The 15,417-nt window shown below is 38.0% G+C and overlaps 1 protein-coding gene across 3 annotated transcripts in view; it reads left to right on the top strand.

Moving 5' to 3' along the window:
- RPF2 (ribosome production factor 2 homolog) overlaps positions 1-15,138 on the top strand; it is a 40,749-nt gene extending 25,611 nt beyond the window's left edge. For 2 of the 3 annotated variants that reach the window (XM_072831747.1, XM_072831746.1), the window contains 3 exons: positions 8,542-8,644; positions 14,047-14,191; positions 14,951-15,134. In XM_072831747.1, coding sequence (XP_072687848.1) covers positions 8,542-8,644; positions 14,047-14,191; positions 14,951-15,130 — 428 coding nt within the window. In that variant the 3' untranslated portion in view covers positions 15,131-15,134. Of the gene's footprint in view, positions 1-8,541; positions 8,645-14,046; positions 14,192-14,950 lie in introns of all 3 variants that reach the window. The other variant, XM_072831744.1, reaches the window with a different exon arrangement.
- The last annotated feature ends 279 nt before the right edge of the window (positions 15,139-15,417 follow it).

Below are 15,417 nucleotides of genomic sequence, written 5' to 3'. Positions count from 1 at the left end.
GGCTCCATGTAGGGAGCCTGACATGGGATTCGATCCCGGGTCTCCAGGATCGCACCCTGGGCCAAAGACAGTCACCAAACCACTGCGCCACCCAGGGATCCCTTCTTTTGGCTTTTTATATATACTTTGCCCTAGACTACTTTTGGAAAGTTGATGGAGTATATGTTACAAATAAATTATTATTTTTTGGTGCACATTGTTTTTATTAAAGAACAGGAACAGGACCTATGGGCAGGAAAAACTACCTATTATAAATAAATTAAATTAGAGACATGCTCTTTATGAATCTAAGCCAACTGGGGTCCTTGGGTGTCTCAGGCAGTTAAGCAGCTGATTGAGGTGGTGATCTCCGGTTGTGATCCCAGAGTCCTGTGTTGGGCTCTGTGCTCAGTGGGGAGTCAGCTTGAGGATTCTCTCTCTCCCTCTGCCCTTTTCCCCCACTTACATTCTCTTTCTCTCTAAAATAAATAAATCTTAAAAAGAAAAAAAAAAAAAAAACCTGAGCCAACTGAAAAACATTTGTGGACAGACACATTGCTTTCATTTTCCTTGTGATTATTTATGGTCTTATTGTTGGGATTGCAATTTTCAAAACTTCTGATTTCTCTCGCTAATAATGGCTATTTGGGGGGCACTTGGCTGGCTCAGTTGGTAGAGTATCAGACTCTTGATCTTGGGGTCATGAGTTCAAGCCCTGCATTGGGTGTACAGATTACTTTAAAAAGTAATTAAAAAATTATTTTTTAAGAAGAAAAAAAAAACCTGAGTAGTGTTGTAACCTGTTAAAACCTTACTAAAGCTCTTGAGTTTAGTGATACTCCATTTTACAGGTGGGAAATTGGAAGCTTAGAGAGGTTAAGAGCTGTTAAGTAGGTGAGCCAAAATGAAAACCGAAGCCTGAGTGAGCTTCTCTGCCTCCACTGTCTTGCCTATGCTGAACAATTGACTCATTGCAGCCTTTGCTATAGATTTACTTGAATTTTTCATGAATTAAAAAAAATGCATGAAAGGCAGTGACCAATATTTCCTTCTTTGAATATTACACATCCGAAAATATCAAGGGTGATTTTTAGTCAAGATTTCCTTTTTCTTGTACTCCATTGGTGCAGATTTTCTGCCTTTCTTCCCCCTACTTCTTCTGTAGAATTGTTAACTGTCAATACATACTTATTAAGAGAGAGAAGGCTTTCATTTGCTTTTAAGTGGTTTTTATAAAAACTTATTTCGTGTTTCCACTAGATGGCAGGAATAACTCATATAATGCAATGGTGAAGGGAAGGGAGTGAAAACTGAAAAGGAATCTGGGGAAAGAAGAAAGGTAGAGGAATGAAGTGAGATTGTCAAGTCCCAAGGGAAGTTAGTTTTTAACATAAATAGGAAGTAAGACCAGCTGCAGAGTCCTTGGTGTATGTTTTGTATTCATATGAAATAAAGTAGAACAGTAGGTAAAGAGAATTTTATTATCAAGGGCTTGCTTTGAGGAAGTTTTGGGGTTTTTTTGTTTTTGTTTTTTTTTTTTGCAATTGGTCAGAAAGAAAAGTTAACTTATTAATAACTTCAGTGTTTTTATGCCTGGTACCCATGTTCATTCTGAATTTTGTTTTTGTTATGCTTTCTTAAATATACTCTATAGATTTGTAGTGAATCTTAGTGGTCTTGCTTTTCTTTATAGGAAATCAGTAAAATATCTGTTTTTAGATTGCGTCCTAATTTTTATGGTTACTTTTTTTTTTAAGATTTTATTTATTTATTCATGAGAGTCAAAGAAAGAGAGAGGCAGAGACATAGGCAGAGGGAGAAGCAGGCTCCCTGCAAGGAGCCTGATGAGCGACTTGATCCCAGGACTCCAGGATCACGACCTGAGCCAAAGGCAGATGTTCAACCACTGAGCCACCCAGGCGTCCCTGGTTACTTTGATAATACTATTTCTTATATACAAAGATGACAGTATATCAAGTAATAGGTTAGTTTTATTAAATGTTCCTTTAAAGTCTACCTTAAAATTTAACTACCTAACTGGGTTGTTTTTTTCTAATTGCCTTTCTCTATATCAGTGGTGATATTAATTTTTTTAACCTTTCTCATTTCCTAATTCTTACTCGAAAAAAATATATTGATGAAAATGACTGCCATAGATTAGGTCAGGTAATCTGCGACTTTACAAAGGTAATCATATTAGTCTACTTGGGCTGCTATAAAAAATACCATATACTGGATGGCTTTTTTTTTTCTCAGAGTTCTGGTGGCAGAAGTCCAAGATCAGAATTTCTGATGAGGACTCTTACTGGCTTCTTGCTGTGTACTCACCTGGCTTTTCCTTCATGTCTACGTGGGAGGACGGAAGGGAGAGAAAGGAGGGAGAGTGTCAGCTTTATAGGTTCTCTTCTTAGGACACTATCCTATGGGACCAGAACCCAACCTTCTGACATGCCTCATTTAACCTTACTTTCTTCCTTAGAGGCAGTTTCATTAGGAGTTAGGACTTTAGCTATGAATTTGGCAGGGATTGGAGGGTAGAGGGAGCAAAAATCAGTTTATTATGGTAATATTCCCTTGTAGATGAAGAAATTGGGATCAGTTAACTTATTTGTCTAAAGTAGAGAATCAGGATCTGATGTATTTATTCTCTAACTTCAGATCTCTTGGTCTTTCCCATCAATGTCCTAATGAAACTTCTGTGCCCTTTCTCAGTTTATTTACTCATGGACACACAGCCACACCTGAGATCTTATTTTTACTTGCAATTGATCCATTGAGAAAAGGTCCAAGCTGGGGCTTTCCTTCCAACCATTACCAATTTATCTTCTATTTAACCAGGTTATCTTTATCTGTACTTATTAATATCTCTTTTTTTAATCTCAACCATCATTCCTGCCCATTTTAGGATCAGTCTTTTCAGCAATATTCTGAGTTTCGATACCTTTTAATTCATTGTCCCTTTGATTTTTTCAGATTCCTCCTATACTTTCATTGCTCCATTTCTGGAATCACCTGTTTCTCCAAGGAGCCCTGAACTTTTTTAAATTGAGAAATTATTTTAGAAATCACAGTCTGTGTGCTAGGGATTGTTTCATGACTGGTCTTGTTTGTACACTTTTTTAATGAACAGAACTATCAAATCTGTTCTGTTTGTTAAGATAAAACATATTCCTCAGTTCATATTGAAATTTCTAACTCAAATTTAGGACAATAAGATCTTAACTTCATTGACTTCACGTATGTACCTTCTTTCATCCATGACAAAAATCCAGGTTCTCAGTGATCCAATGTAGTAATGTATTTATTTTATATTGTACTAACCATACATAGTCTCAATAAAATTCATATTATTAAGAATAATATGAATATTGAGTGCAGTTGAAAGTTTTGTGGTTTTTCGATTTTTTGTAGAAAATATATTCTTTTTTAAGGATTTTATTCATTTTTAAAGATTTATTTATTTATTTATTCATTCATTCATTCATTCATTCATTCATGAAAGACACAGAGAGGTAGGCAGAGGGAGAAGCAGGCTCCCTGTGGGGAGCCCGATGAGGGACTCCATCCAGGACCCCAGGGTCACAACCTGAGTGGAAGGCAAACACTCAACCACTGAACCACCCAGGTGTCCCCAGAAAATATATCCTGTTAAGAATATATGGTCAGAGATACTTGGATGGCTCACTCAGTTAAACACTCAACTCTTGATTTCAGTATCTGCTTAGGTCATGGTCTTGGGGTCATGAGATTGAGCCCTGTGTCAGGTTCCTTTTTTTTTTTTTTTTTTTTTTAATTTATTTATTCATAGACTCAGAGAGAGAGGGGCAGAGACACAGGCAGAGGGAGAGGGAGAAGCAGGCTCCATGCAGGGAGCCTGATGCAGGACTCGATCCCGGGTCTCCAGGATCACACCCCAGGCTACAGGTGGCACCAAACTGCTGCGCCACCAGGGCTGCTCTGTGTCAGGCTCTATACTGAGTGTGGAACATGCTTTGGATTTTCTCTGTGTCCCTCCCCCTGCTCTGCTCTTGCTCTCTCTCCCTTAAAAAAAAAAAGAAGAAAAAGGAATATATGGTCAAATCACTGTGGTTTTTGTTTTTTTAAAGGTAGATTTATTTATTTATTTATTTAGAAAGCATAAGGATGGGAAGAGGGAGGGGGAGAATCTCAAGCTGACTCCACGCTGAGGGTGCATCTCTACGAGGAGTTCCAATCCCAGGACCCTGAGACCATGACTTGAGTAGAAATCAAGAGTCGGACGCTAAACCGACTGAGCCACGTAGGTGTCCCAAAATCAGTGTGTTTTGAAGTCACTTGAAATAGTTCTTTTCTGTATAATCATGATCAGTACACAGGTTCATTGTTTATTTTTAAGGATTACTTTACATTTTTTCATCTTAAATTATAAACAACTTTTGAGGCATAATTTACATACAAGGAAGTCTGCGTATTTGAAGTTTTAAAATTTGATGCATTTTGACATGTATACACCTGTGAAAACACCATGGAAGTCAAGATACAGAACCAATTACACCCAAAAATTAGCCTGTGCCTTTTGCAATCTATCCTGTTTCTGTATTCTAAGCAAACATTAATCTGCTTTCTGTCATTATGGATTATTTGCATTTTGTAGAGCTTTAGGTAAATAGGATCATACAGTATGTAGTTGTTTTGGTCTGGTTTCTTTCACTCAGTTTTGAGATTTGCTGTATCATTAGTTCATTTCTTTTTATTGCTGAGCAGTATTCTACTTAGAGCTGTTCCTCAATTTGTTTATTTCTTCATCTGTCAGTGGACATTTAGATTGATTGCAGCTTTTGATTAGATTAAAATTTTAGTCAGGGAACACCTGGGTGGCTCAGTGCTTGAGCATCTGCCTTCTGTTCTGCTCAGGTCATGGTCCCGGGGTCTTAGGATCAAGTCTCACATCAGGCTCCCACACAGAGCCTGCTTCTCCCTCCGCCTGTGTCTCTGCCTCTCTCTTTATGTGTCTCTCATGAATAAATAAATTAAATCTTAAATTTTTTTTTAATCAATTGAGCTGCTGTGACCATTTGTGTACAAACTTTTGTGAGGGCATAATGCTTTGATTTCTTTTGGGTAAATCCCTAGCTAGGAATGGAATACTTGGGTCATTTGAATAGTGTTTGTTTAACAGTTAAAGAAACTATTCTCTAATATGGTTGTACCATTTTACATTCTCAGGAATAGTATATGAGAGCTCCAGCTGTTCCATGTGCTTGCCAGTACTACATTATGCTGATAGTAGTGTGTTTCTAGAGTCAAATCTACAAAGTAAAGTAGTGCTATTATTGAAGTTGTAATTTGAATTTTCTGATGACTAATTATGTTAAATATCTTTTCATGTGCCTATTGGCCATTCGTATATCTTTGGTGAAGTGTCTATTCAAATCTTTGCCTTATTTATTTATTTTTGGAGGTTACTTATCTTCTTGGGCACTAAGAGGGGTGTGTGTGTAATAAAGTAGGGATATGAGTGTGTGAGAGAGAGATCCTTTGTCTCTTTGTCTGACATGTAATTTTTGAATGTTTCCGCTCAGTCTGTGGCTTGCCTTTTTTTTTAATGATGTCTTCAAAGAGCAGATGTTTTTAATTTTTGTGAAGTCTTTTTTCTATTTTTTTTTCTGTAATGGTATGTTCTTCCTATATTACGTTTAAGAATCCATTGCTTATCCCAAGATCACAAAGATTTTTTTTCCAAGATTTTCTTCTTGAAGTCTTAAGAGTTTTAGATTTTACATTTAATTATGACCCATTTTGAGTTAGTTTTTGTGTATGGTGTGAAAGAAGAGTCGATGTTCTTAAACCTTTTTGCCTTCTTTTCATTCTTTTTTTCCCTTTGTGTTCTTTTCATTTGTTTGTTTACTTCTTTCAGAGGTGGGGTGCAGGGAAAGAAGGAGAGTGTCTTAATCAGACTGCACAGAGCTGATACCAAGAGTTTGACATTCAACCAACTATGGCACCCAGGCACCCCTTCCTTTGCATTTTTAAACGCTTATGGAAAAAAACACATATGCCTGTAGCATTTGCATTACAAAAGCTGTTTCAAGGTAAACGGAAATGTACATATCTTGTTCCCCAGAAAGACTGACTTTATTAGTGCTACCAACACAGTGAGCAGGCTTTATTAACTTGGCCCATGAGGGAGAGTCAGATTTTGACAAAATCATTGGAAACTTTTTCATTAATTATGTTGCAAATTTAGGTCAAAATACCTTGAGGGGCGCCTGTGAGGCTCAGTGGGTTCAGTGTTAAGTAACTGCCTTCAGCTCAGGGTATGATCCCAGGGTCCTGGGATTGAGTCCCACCTTGGGCTCCCTGCTGGACAGAGAGTCTGCTTCTCCTCCCTCTTCCTGCCACTCCTCCTGCTTGTACTCTTGTGCGTGTTCTCTCTCTCTCTCTCTCTCTCTCTCTGTCAAATAAAGAAAATCTTTAAAATAGAGAGAGAGAGAGAGAGAGAATACCTTGAAAAAGTACATACTTTGTTTATAAAAATTTCCCTGAGATTTTTGTTTGGGAGAGTAGGGAAGGGTGGTGTATATATGTGCATATATACACTTGTGTCTATTTTATGCACGTTAGTGATTTTCTTTCAATTAACCACAAAAAAGAAAATGCAAACAACAAAGGATGTGCATGTCCATGCACAAGATGATTCCCTTCTGAGCTAATCAGAAGAGAGACAAAAAATGGTTGGGTGGCTACAAATTGGGACAATCTCTTTACCACATCACTTGCCTTGTAATTCTTCCTAAGTAATTAAGTTGAGTAAATATTTTTTTTTTTACATACAATCTTTTTTTTTTAAAGATTTTTTTTTTTTAATTTATTCATTCATGAGAGACAGAGAGAGGCAGAGACACAGGCAGAGGGAGAAGCAGGCTCCATGCAAGGATCCTGATGTGGGACTTGATCCCGGGTCTCCAGGATCACGCCCTGGGCCGAAGGCAGGCGCCAAACCGCTGAGCCACCCAGGGATCCCCAAGTTGAGTAAATTTTTATGTGTAACTGTTTCTTAGCTAAATGTTATTTGTGTACTTCCATTTAGCCTCCTTGGGGTTCAGTCTACATAGCTGTATACTGAGAGGACCAAACTTGATTGCTGTTTTTCAGACTTCTTTCATTCCTATGCTACCTTCATAACACTAGCCAAGCCCATGTAGTGTTCATAGTGTTGTTCACTGGAGAGGTTTCTTTACCCTGACTCCTTTTTTTACAGGGAAACTTCATGTCTCTACCATGAATGGAAAATGGTATCTGATAAAATGATTAATACATAGTAAATTATATCTGTTTGTGTATCACTTAAGATCATCTCATGTGCTATCAGTGGTAGGATGACCACACTGTGGGAATACAGCCTACTCATGGATCTCTGTGGTTCTTTTCTGGTTTTAACAATTTAGTTTATTATCTTTGATCATATAATTGAGATTTCTTGTTAGAATTTTCTCCCATGCTGGCCTCTACTAGAAAACAAAGGCAAATTTGATTTAATAGTCAAAGTTTGAATAGCTGGGTTTTGTGTGTGTGTTTTAAGATTTTATTTATTTGAGAGAGATTACACATGCAGGAGGAAGAGCAAAGGGAGAGAGAGACAAGCAGACTCTGTTGAGTGTGGAGACCTACTTGGGGCTCACTCTCACAATCCTGAGATCATGACCTGAGCTGAAACCCAAGGGTCAGATGCTTAAGTAACTAAGCCACCCAGATGCCCCTGAACAGCTGTTTTAATAGAAACTTGCAAAAAAAAAAAAAAAAAAAATAGAAACTTGCCATCTTTTTTTTTTTTTTTTTTACGAGAGAGAGAGAGAGAGAATATAGAGGTGGGGGGGGGCAAGAGGCAGAGGGAAAGGAAGAGAGAGAATCTTAATCTTAAGCAATGGAGGCCTGGGTGGATCTTATAACCCTGAGATCATGACCTGAGCTAAAATCAGGAGTCAGATGCTTAACTGACTAAGCCACCCAGGTGCCTCATAGAAATTTGCCATCTTGGGACGCCTGGGTGGCCCAGTGGTTGAGCATCTGCCTTTGGCTCAAAGGTGTGATCCTGGAGACCCCGGATCGAGCCCCACATCAGGCTCCCTGCATGTGGAGCCTGGTTCTTCTCCCTCTGCCTGTGTGTCTCTGCCTCTCTCTGTGTGTGTCTCATGAATAAATAAATAAAATCTTTTTTTTTTTTAATTTGCCATCTTAACCTACCTGACTCATAGATAAAAATTTTATGCTTTGACTTATATTTTTTAAAAAGTTAATATAAATACAGTGTACTCCTATGCTAAGCATTGGCTTAGGGTGAGAACTTCAGAAGTCAAAAATTCCATGGTTCAACGAACTAACCAGTAAAGTCATGAGCTTAAATGGTAGAGAGATGGGACTGATATTCTTCAGGGATCAGTTTTTATGCCACCTTTTTATCTTCTTAGGTGAATATTGATACAATGTGGAGCATTTTACAGTGTGGCTTTCTGTAACTGGATTTACAAGCATGTTAAAGTTTTGTTGTTGTTGTTGTTTTAACACTCTTAAATTTGTTTTCAGATTTCTTCAGAGGCCCCACAGTATCAAATATCCGTCTGGCTGGTTTAGAGTATGTTCTGCACTTCACTGCACTGAATGGGAAAATTTACTTCCGAAGCTATAAGTAAGTCATTTCTTAGCATATTTTTGAATACAGGGTTAGTACTTTAGTGTGACTTTTGTAGAGCTTAAACTTAAAATTGGTGTTGGGTCAAAAGTTTGTTTGGAGAGCTTGCAAACTAGCAGTGGCACAGCAGATCTATGCTGATCCTCAAATCTGTCATTCCCCTGCCCACTTCTGCCTCTGAAACCCTGCTTTTCCAGGACCCCAGAGCATCTGATGCTACACTCCTCTGATCTTAGAACCTGATTTTCTTTGACCCTACTTCATGCAATATCTCCTTTTCTTTTCTTTCTTTCAATCTTTTATTTATTTGAGGGGGGGCTGAGGGAGAAGGGCAGAGGGAGGAGGAGAGAAAGTCCCAAGCACACACCCCATGGAGCCCAACACAAGGCTCGATCCCATGACCCATGAGATCATGACCTGAGCTGAAACCAGGAGTCGGATACTTAACCAATTGAGCCACCCAGATGCCCCTCCTTTACCTGACTGAATTTAGAGCACCTAGCCACAAGTCTTAGGCTAGCCAAAGCGAATCTCAAAACTCTGAACCTAAAAACTGGAATCTGAAAGGAATGAGAAGATTCAGTGGCTAGATTCATTTTACCCTCTTTCTCCAGCCTAGACCTAGCCCTGCCTCTACCACAATACAAATATAAATCCTAACACTGATTTTATTTTCATTGAAAAGCTTAATGACATGCTACAATTGTGCCTTTTGAGGTAAGCATGGTGTGTGTGTGTGTGTGTGTGTGTGTGTATTTTTAATTTAAAATAAATTATTTTTAAATATTCACTGCTTATCAATAATTCCCATTTTTGTCTTAACTGTATTGAGTCAGAGATACTCTTTTCACCATGATTAGATTAGTATCATTTCTTTTTTTTCTATTTTGCTTTTGTTTAGATAAATAATAATAGTAGGCAAAATGCAATAAAATATCTACATGATTGCCATATGTAATTAGAGATTTTATAATCATTTTTATTTTTTTAAAGCAAGATAGATTTTGTAATCTTTTGAGCTTGTTGAGATTGAAAGCCTTAAGTCTGTTTAAGTTTCCAAAGTTAGCTTTGGTGCTATGAAGAATATATTATGTTATAAAGTTAGAGGATGGGACACCTGGGTGGCTCAGTGGTTGGGTGTCTGGCTTTGGCTCAGAGCATGATCCCAGATTCCCAGGATTGAGTCTCACGTCAGGCTCCCCACATGGAGCCTGCATCTCCTCCCTCTGCCTATGTCTCTGCCTCTCTTTCTGTGTCTCTCAAGAATAAATAGATAAAATCTTTAAAAAAAATAATAAAGTTAGATGACTCCAATTTATAGATTAAGAAAGATGAAAAATCAATAACATAAAATTTTTTTTGAAAACTTGTGTCAGGGGGATTCCTGGCTCAACGGTTTAGCGCCTGCCTTTGGCCCAGGGTGGGATCCTGGGATCGAGTCCCATGTCAGGCTCCCTGCATGGAACCTGCTTCTCCCTCTGCCTGTGTCTCTGCCTCTCTCTCTGTGTCTCTCATGAATAAATAAATAAAATCTTAAAAAAAAAAAAAGTGTCAGCAGACCTTGGGGCTACAAAGGAGCTTAAAAATATAAAAATCAAAATCTTTGAGAATGAGAGATGAATTATTATTCATCAGTAATCTAAAACCCTTTCATTGTAAACAGTTTCAAAGAAGAGTATTCACTTGTATCAAAACTTCTATTTAGTGAGAAATATTAATTTGTGAAGAAAGAAATGCAGAGAAAATAAAACAAAATGGACAGAAAATTAGCAAATCAGACTTCAGAACATGGATAAATTAGCAGTGTAATTCCATATATCCACCCATCCACTTACTTTAAGAAGTATTGTTGGAATTGCTATTAGGTTAGCATAGCATGCCCCATAGTGAAAAAAATAAGTTTGAACTTTCAAGATGAGAGACCCTACTGTAAATTTAATCCCAGGTGTTTTATGTAGGCCCTGTAAACCTACTAGCTATTGATTTATAATAGAAAATGGACTGTGTGATTGAGAGCAAGCTGTTAGTAAGGGGGGAAAAATCATTCGATGCAGATTAGGTTAGTCTGCAGAGGCTGTGCCACCCTTGGGAGAGGAAGGAAGCAGTGGTCTGAGGAATGAGCATCACCTCTGAGCAGTGAGCTGGCTCTGGGCCAGGCTTAGCCACATTATCTAAGCAGGTCACTTCATAACCTAGGCCTCCATTTTTCTTTTGCAAAAGGTGGTGATACCATTTAGGTAATTCTGCAGTCCCTCTAAGATCAATAGTAATTCCTTTATAAAAGGGAGAGGGTTGCGGATAGAGGTGGGAGTATGCCAGAGAAGTGGTGTGACCTAGTGTGGCTCCTTAAGCACTCTTGCAGGGTATGCTTTCTTTGGTGTCCTGCCCTCTTTCTTTTACTTGGAATCAGCCCTTAAGTAATTAGTAAAAGGTAACAGTTAACATTGATACACATTATGAAGATTAATACGCTTAATCTTAGAAAATGGCTTTGAATTTTTTGGATGAAAAAGTATAAACATGAAATTATGTTCGTATAACCTTTGATCTGACCTTTTGGGAGGGAATGAATCATTGTACTGACCTCTTCCCATGTATCTATCATATGCTAATTAATTCTTCATTTGCAAGTGACCATTTATATTCCTTGGAGAATTTTATTCACTGTAAAGTCAAAGCCATGAATATAATACAGGAAATTTTTAGTAACTGCCACATTTGCCTTTACCATGGCATTCATTAGGTTCTGTGGGGAGAAACATGCAAAACAAGGAAGTATTAGCATACCTTAAAAAGCAAATAGCATCATAGGCAAGGAGTTTAAGTAATGAAAACATCAGCAGAAGAGAGAGTTATGGAAGGGAGAAAAATAGGGAAATTACAACTTGAACAAGATTGGTACTGGCAGTCTTTCTCAAGAAATAGGCAGATAATGTTTTAAAAGATACAGAAATTACCCATCAACATCTCTAATAGCCTGAGCCCATGTGAGAAGGAAGGAGTTGGGTTGTCTTTGTGTCCCTGCGTCTTGTACCATACAGTCTTGCAGAATTGAATGTCAGTTTTGATTTAGAGCTTATAGGGAGACCAAAGGAAATGAAGCTTAAGGTTAGGATCTGAGATGGAGAGTAATAGGCATTTGATGTAACAGTTTTGGGTGTAGGTATTTGGCTAGAGACATGATGGCCTGGAAATGAAATGTCTGTCTTTAAAAATAAAGTGCAGTGTGTATGATGGGATGGAAGTGAAAGAAAGGGTTTTAATTTAGTTTTTTAATGAGTCAGTGTCAGTCTCTTCTTTTTGCTTAGATCACAAAAATCATTTGTAAGTCTCTATTAATACATTTGCTCTGGGGCTCCTGGGTGGCTCAGTCGGTTAAGTGTCTGCCTTCTGCTCAGGTCATGATCCCACAGTCCTGGGATCGAGCCCCTTGGTGGGGAGTCTGCTTCTCCCTCTCCCTCTGCTGCTCCTCCTGCTTTGTTTGCTCTTTCTGTCAAATAAATAAAAACTTTTAAAAAATATTTATTTATTCATGAGAGACACACAAAGAAAGAGGCAGAGACACAGGCAGAGGGAGAAGCAGGCTCCATGCAGGGAGCCCGACGTGGGACTTGATCCCTGGACTCCAGGATCAGGCCCCGGGCTGAAGGTGGCACTAAACCGCTGAGCCAGCAGGGCTGCCCCTAAATAAAAACTCTAAAAAATACATTCCCTCTGAGAAGGAGTAAACAGATTGTTTTCTTAAAAGACTAATAATAATTTTGGATTCTAAAATAATAATTTTAGATTCTAGATTTCACTGTTAAAAGTTTAATAAAGAAGAAAAATTAAAAATTATAGGTCTATTACCAGAAACCTTACATAGAAAACTAAAAACTGAAGAAAGTTTTCTTGTAAACGTGCCCATTGAAGAAATTATTGGTAGGAGGATACTTGTATGGATAAAAGGTGCCTGGGTAATGTGAATCCATCAGACATGCATGCCATGGGTTGTTCTAGATCTACAACTTTTCCGTTTAGCTGAAAATTAGCATCTTAAGTGGTAGAAACATTTTTAGTTTGCCATTTTTATATATACAGTTTCCCTGATTTCTTAAGTCTACTGAACACAAGATGCTAATCAAGATACTAATCAAGATACTAATCTTGTTAGGAGTTCAGTTTTATAAATACCATTTATTTGGAGGTATTGAAAATGTGGATGCAGAAGTACATGAATTACAACAGAGTCAAAGGGTTACTGCCACCATATGCTTTGAATCAGCTTTTAGGAAAGATGCCCTGATATCACCAACTTGAGCTTCTAAAAATATTTTCCCCCACAGTGGCCCTGAGATAGGCAAATTCCCCCATTATGCAGAGTGGCCTAAGGGCTCTTGTTTTGGCCTTTTCCCCTCAAGTCCCATATGAATATTCATGTTATCTTTTACTGTTTGTTGTTGTTAACACTTCTGCTTTTTATATATCCTAGGTTGATATTTGTTTTGTTTTTGCCTTGTTCGGTTTGGTATAACTAACTGTCTGATACGGCATATTTATCATTAAGACTTCTTAAAGCGAGTAGGTGCACCTCCCAATGGGTGGACTGTCTGCATGTCATGCTTTGGGGCCCAAAGGGCTGTTAATGAGCATCTGAACACTCACTTCTGCTTCCTGGAGTTTGTTGTTCCTTGGTATTTCTTACTGTGCTTTTACTCTCTCTCATGTCATTTGTTGCCTCTCTCACATTCCACCTTTAGTGTGAAAAGTTTGATCTTTTATAAGCATTGTTATTCATTAAATTCTTTTTTTTCCATCTTGAGATCTGGCCACTATAACAAATTGAGTCAGCTCAAATCTTCAGGTCTTTGAGCTGTTCTTGTGGTATCACTCACAAAAAGAATTTGTTAGTTTCCCCTCCTCCTGACTGTGTCCCTCATCTATTTCCACATTCAGAGCTATTTGGACGTATGGAATCTAGAAAGTTGTGGTTTTGTTATATTAAGATTTTAAAGTTCATTCCAATCTATAGAGATCAGTAGGTGTCTGTACTATGGACAAAAGTAGATTCTGAATGGGAGTCTTAGAGAAATGAGAATTTGTTAATTATGTAAATGTAATATTTCAAAGGCCCGGTTTGAAATTGTTTTTATAATTATGTAAATCTATAAATAAGATGAAGAAATCAAATCAAAGGATTCCATTTCTGGGGTGCCTGGTTGGCTCAGTTGATTAAGCATCTGCCTTTGGCTCAGGTCATGATCTACATCCAGGTCCTGGAATCAAGCCTTGTGTCCTCATCTTTGGGCTCCCTGCTGAGCAGGGAGCCTGCTTCTTCCTCACCCCCTATCATGCTCATCTCACTTTCTGTTTCTCAACAATATATATATATTTTGACCTTTTTTTTGTACTTCATACAGGTTGCTGCTGAAGAAATCCGGTTGTAGAACACCAAGGATTGAATTGGAAGAGATGGGGCCCTCGTTGGATCTGGTTCTGAGGAGGACACGTCTGGCTTCAGATGATCTTTATAAATTATCTATGAAAATGCCAAAAGCCCTCAAGGTTTATAACTTGCATATTGTTGCCATATTTATTTGTAAATTCCACTCTTCTTTCCAAAAAGGGTTTGCAGCATAGTACAGTAAAGGACAGACAGAAAGAGATCAATAATGGAGATAAAATTAGACTCTCAGAGCAAAGAAAAGGAGGAAGCAGCAAGTAAGCCAACCATAAAGGATAATAAGAGAGTTGTAGAAACCACGCGTTAGCTGTGGTTGAGAGCTTTCTGGTAGCAAGACTGTCAGTTTTCAGCAAGAAAGAGAATTGTTTGAGGCATTGTGGAGATTGGGAATTTAGAGCACAGGCTGTGTAAACCATACTGGGATAAAATGTATTTTGACTTCTGAATGGTTCTTAAAAACAAGTAGAAATGGCATCTCTGGAATGCCCGTAAAGATCGAAATGATAGTCACAATTCCTTAAGCTAAACACAGGAAATTCTCTCAGTGTATGACAATGGTTAACATAGTCTATAGTGTTGTTGTCCGAAGTGTGGTCTGACAGTTTACCTGAGAATTCTTAGAAATGCTGAATCTCAGGTCCTACTCTAGACTTGTTGAATTATAACATGCATTTTAACAAGATCCTCAAGTCATCTGTATGTATTTGAGAAGAAAGGTCTCTAGAATAGACTATATTCTTGAATAGGTGCTCACTAGTGGGAATTGCTAGTAACATAGTTATACACTAGATTTTTACAAGGCTATGATAGTAGATACTATTATATATATTTATATACATCTATATATACTTATTTCACAGCCAAAGAAGAAGAAAAATGTCTCCCATGATACTTTTGGTACAACTTATGGAAGGATTCATATGCAGAAGCAAGACCTAAGCAAACTACAAACCAGGAAAATGAAGGGGTTGAAGAAGCGACCTGCAGAAAGGATAACAGAAGACCAGGAGAAAAAATCAAAGAGAATTAAAAAAAATTGATAGAATTAGCCAATAATGTTAATTGTAGTCTGTTTTCTTTTTTTTTTATTTATTTTATTTTTTATTTTTTAATTTTTATTTATTTATGATAGTCACAGAGAGAGAGAGAGAGAGGCAGAGACATAGGCAGAGGGAGAAGCAGGCTCCATGCACCGGGAGCCCGACGTGGGATTCGATCCTGGGTCTCCAGGATCGCGCCCTGGGCCAAAGGCAGGCGCCAAACTGCTGCACCACCCAGGGATCCCTGTAGTCTGTTTTCTTAAGAGAGTTATTAATCATCGGTCATC

This window comes from Canis lupus, chromosome 7 (assembly GCF_048164855.1).
Source record: "Canis lupus baileyi chromosome 7, mCanLup2.hap1, whole genome shotgun sequence".
In the NCBI taxonomy this organism is placed as follows: Eukaryota; Metazoa; Chordata; class Mammalia; order Carnivora; family Canidae; genus Canis; species Canis lupus.
The sequence above is the reverse complement of the archived record's forward strand: the minus strand, read 5'-3'. Positions and strand labels throughout refer to the sequence as shown.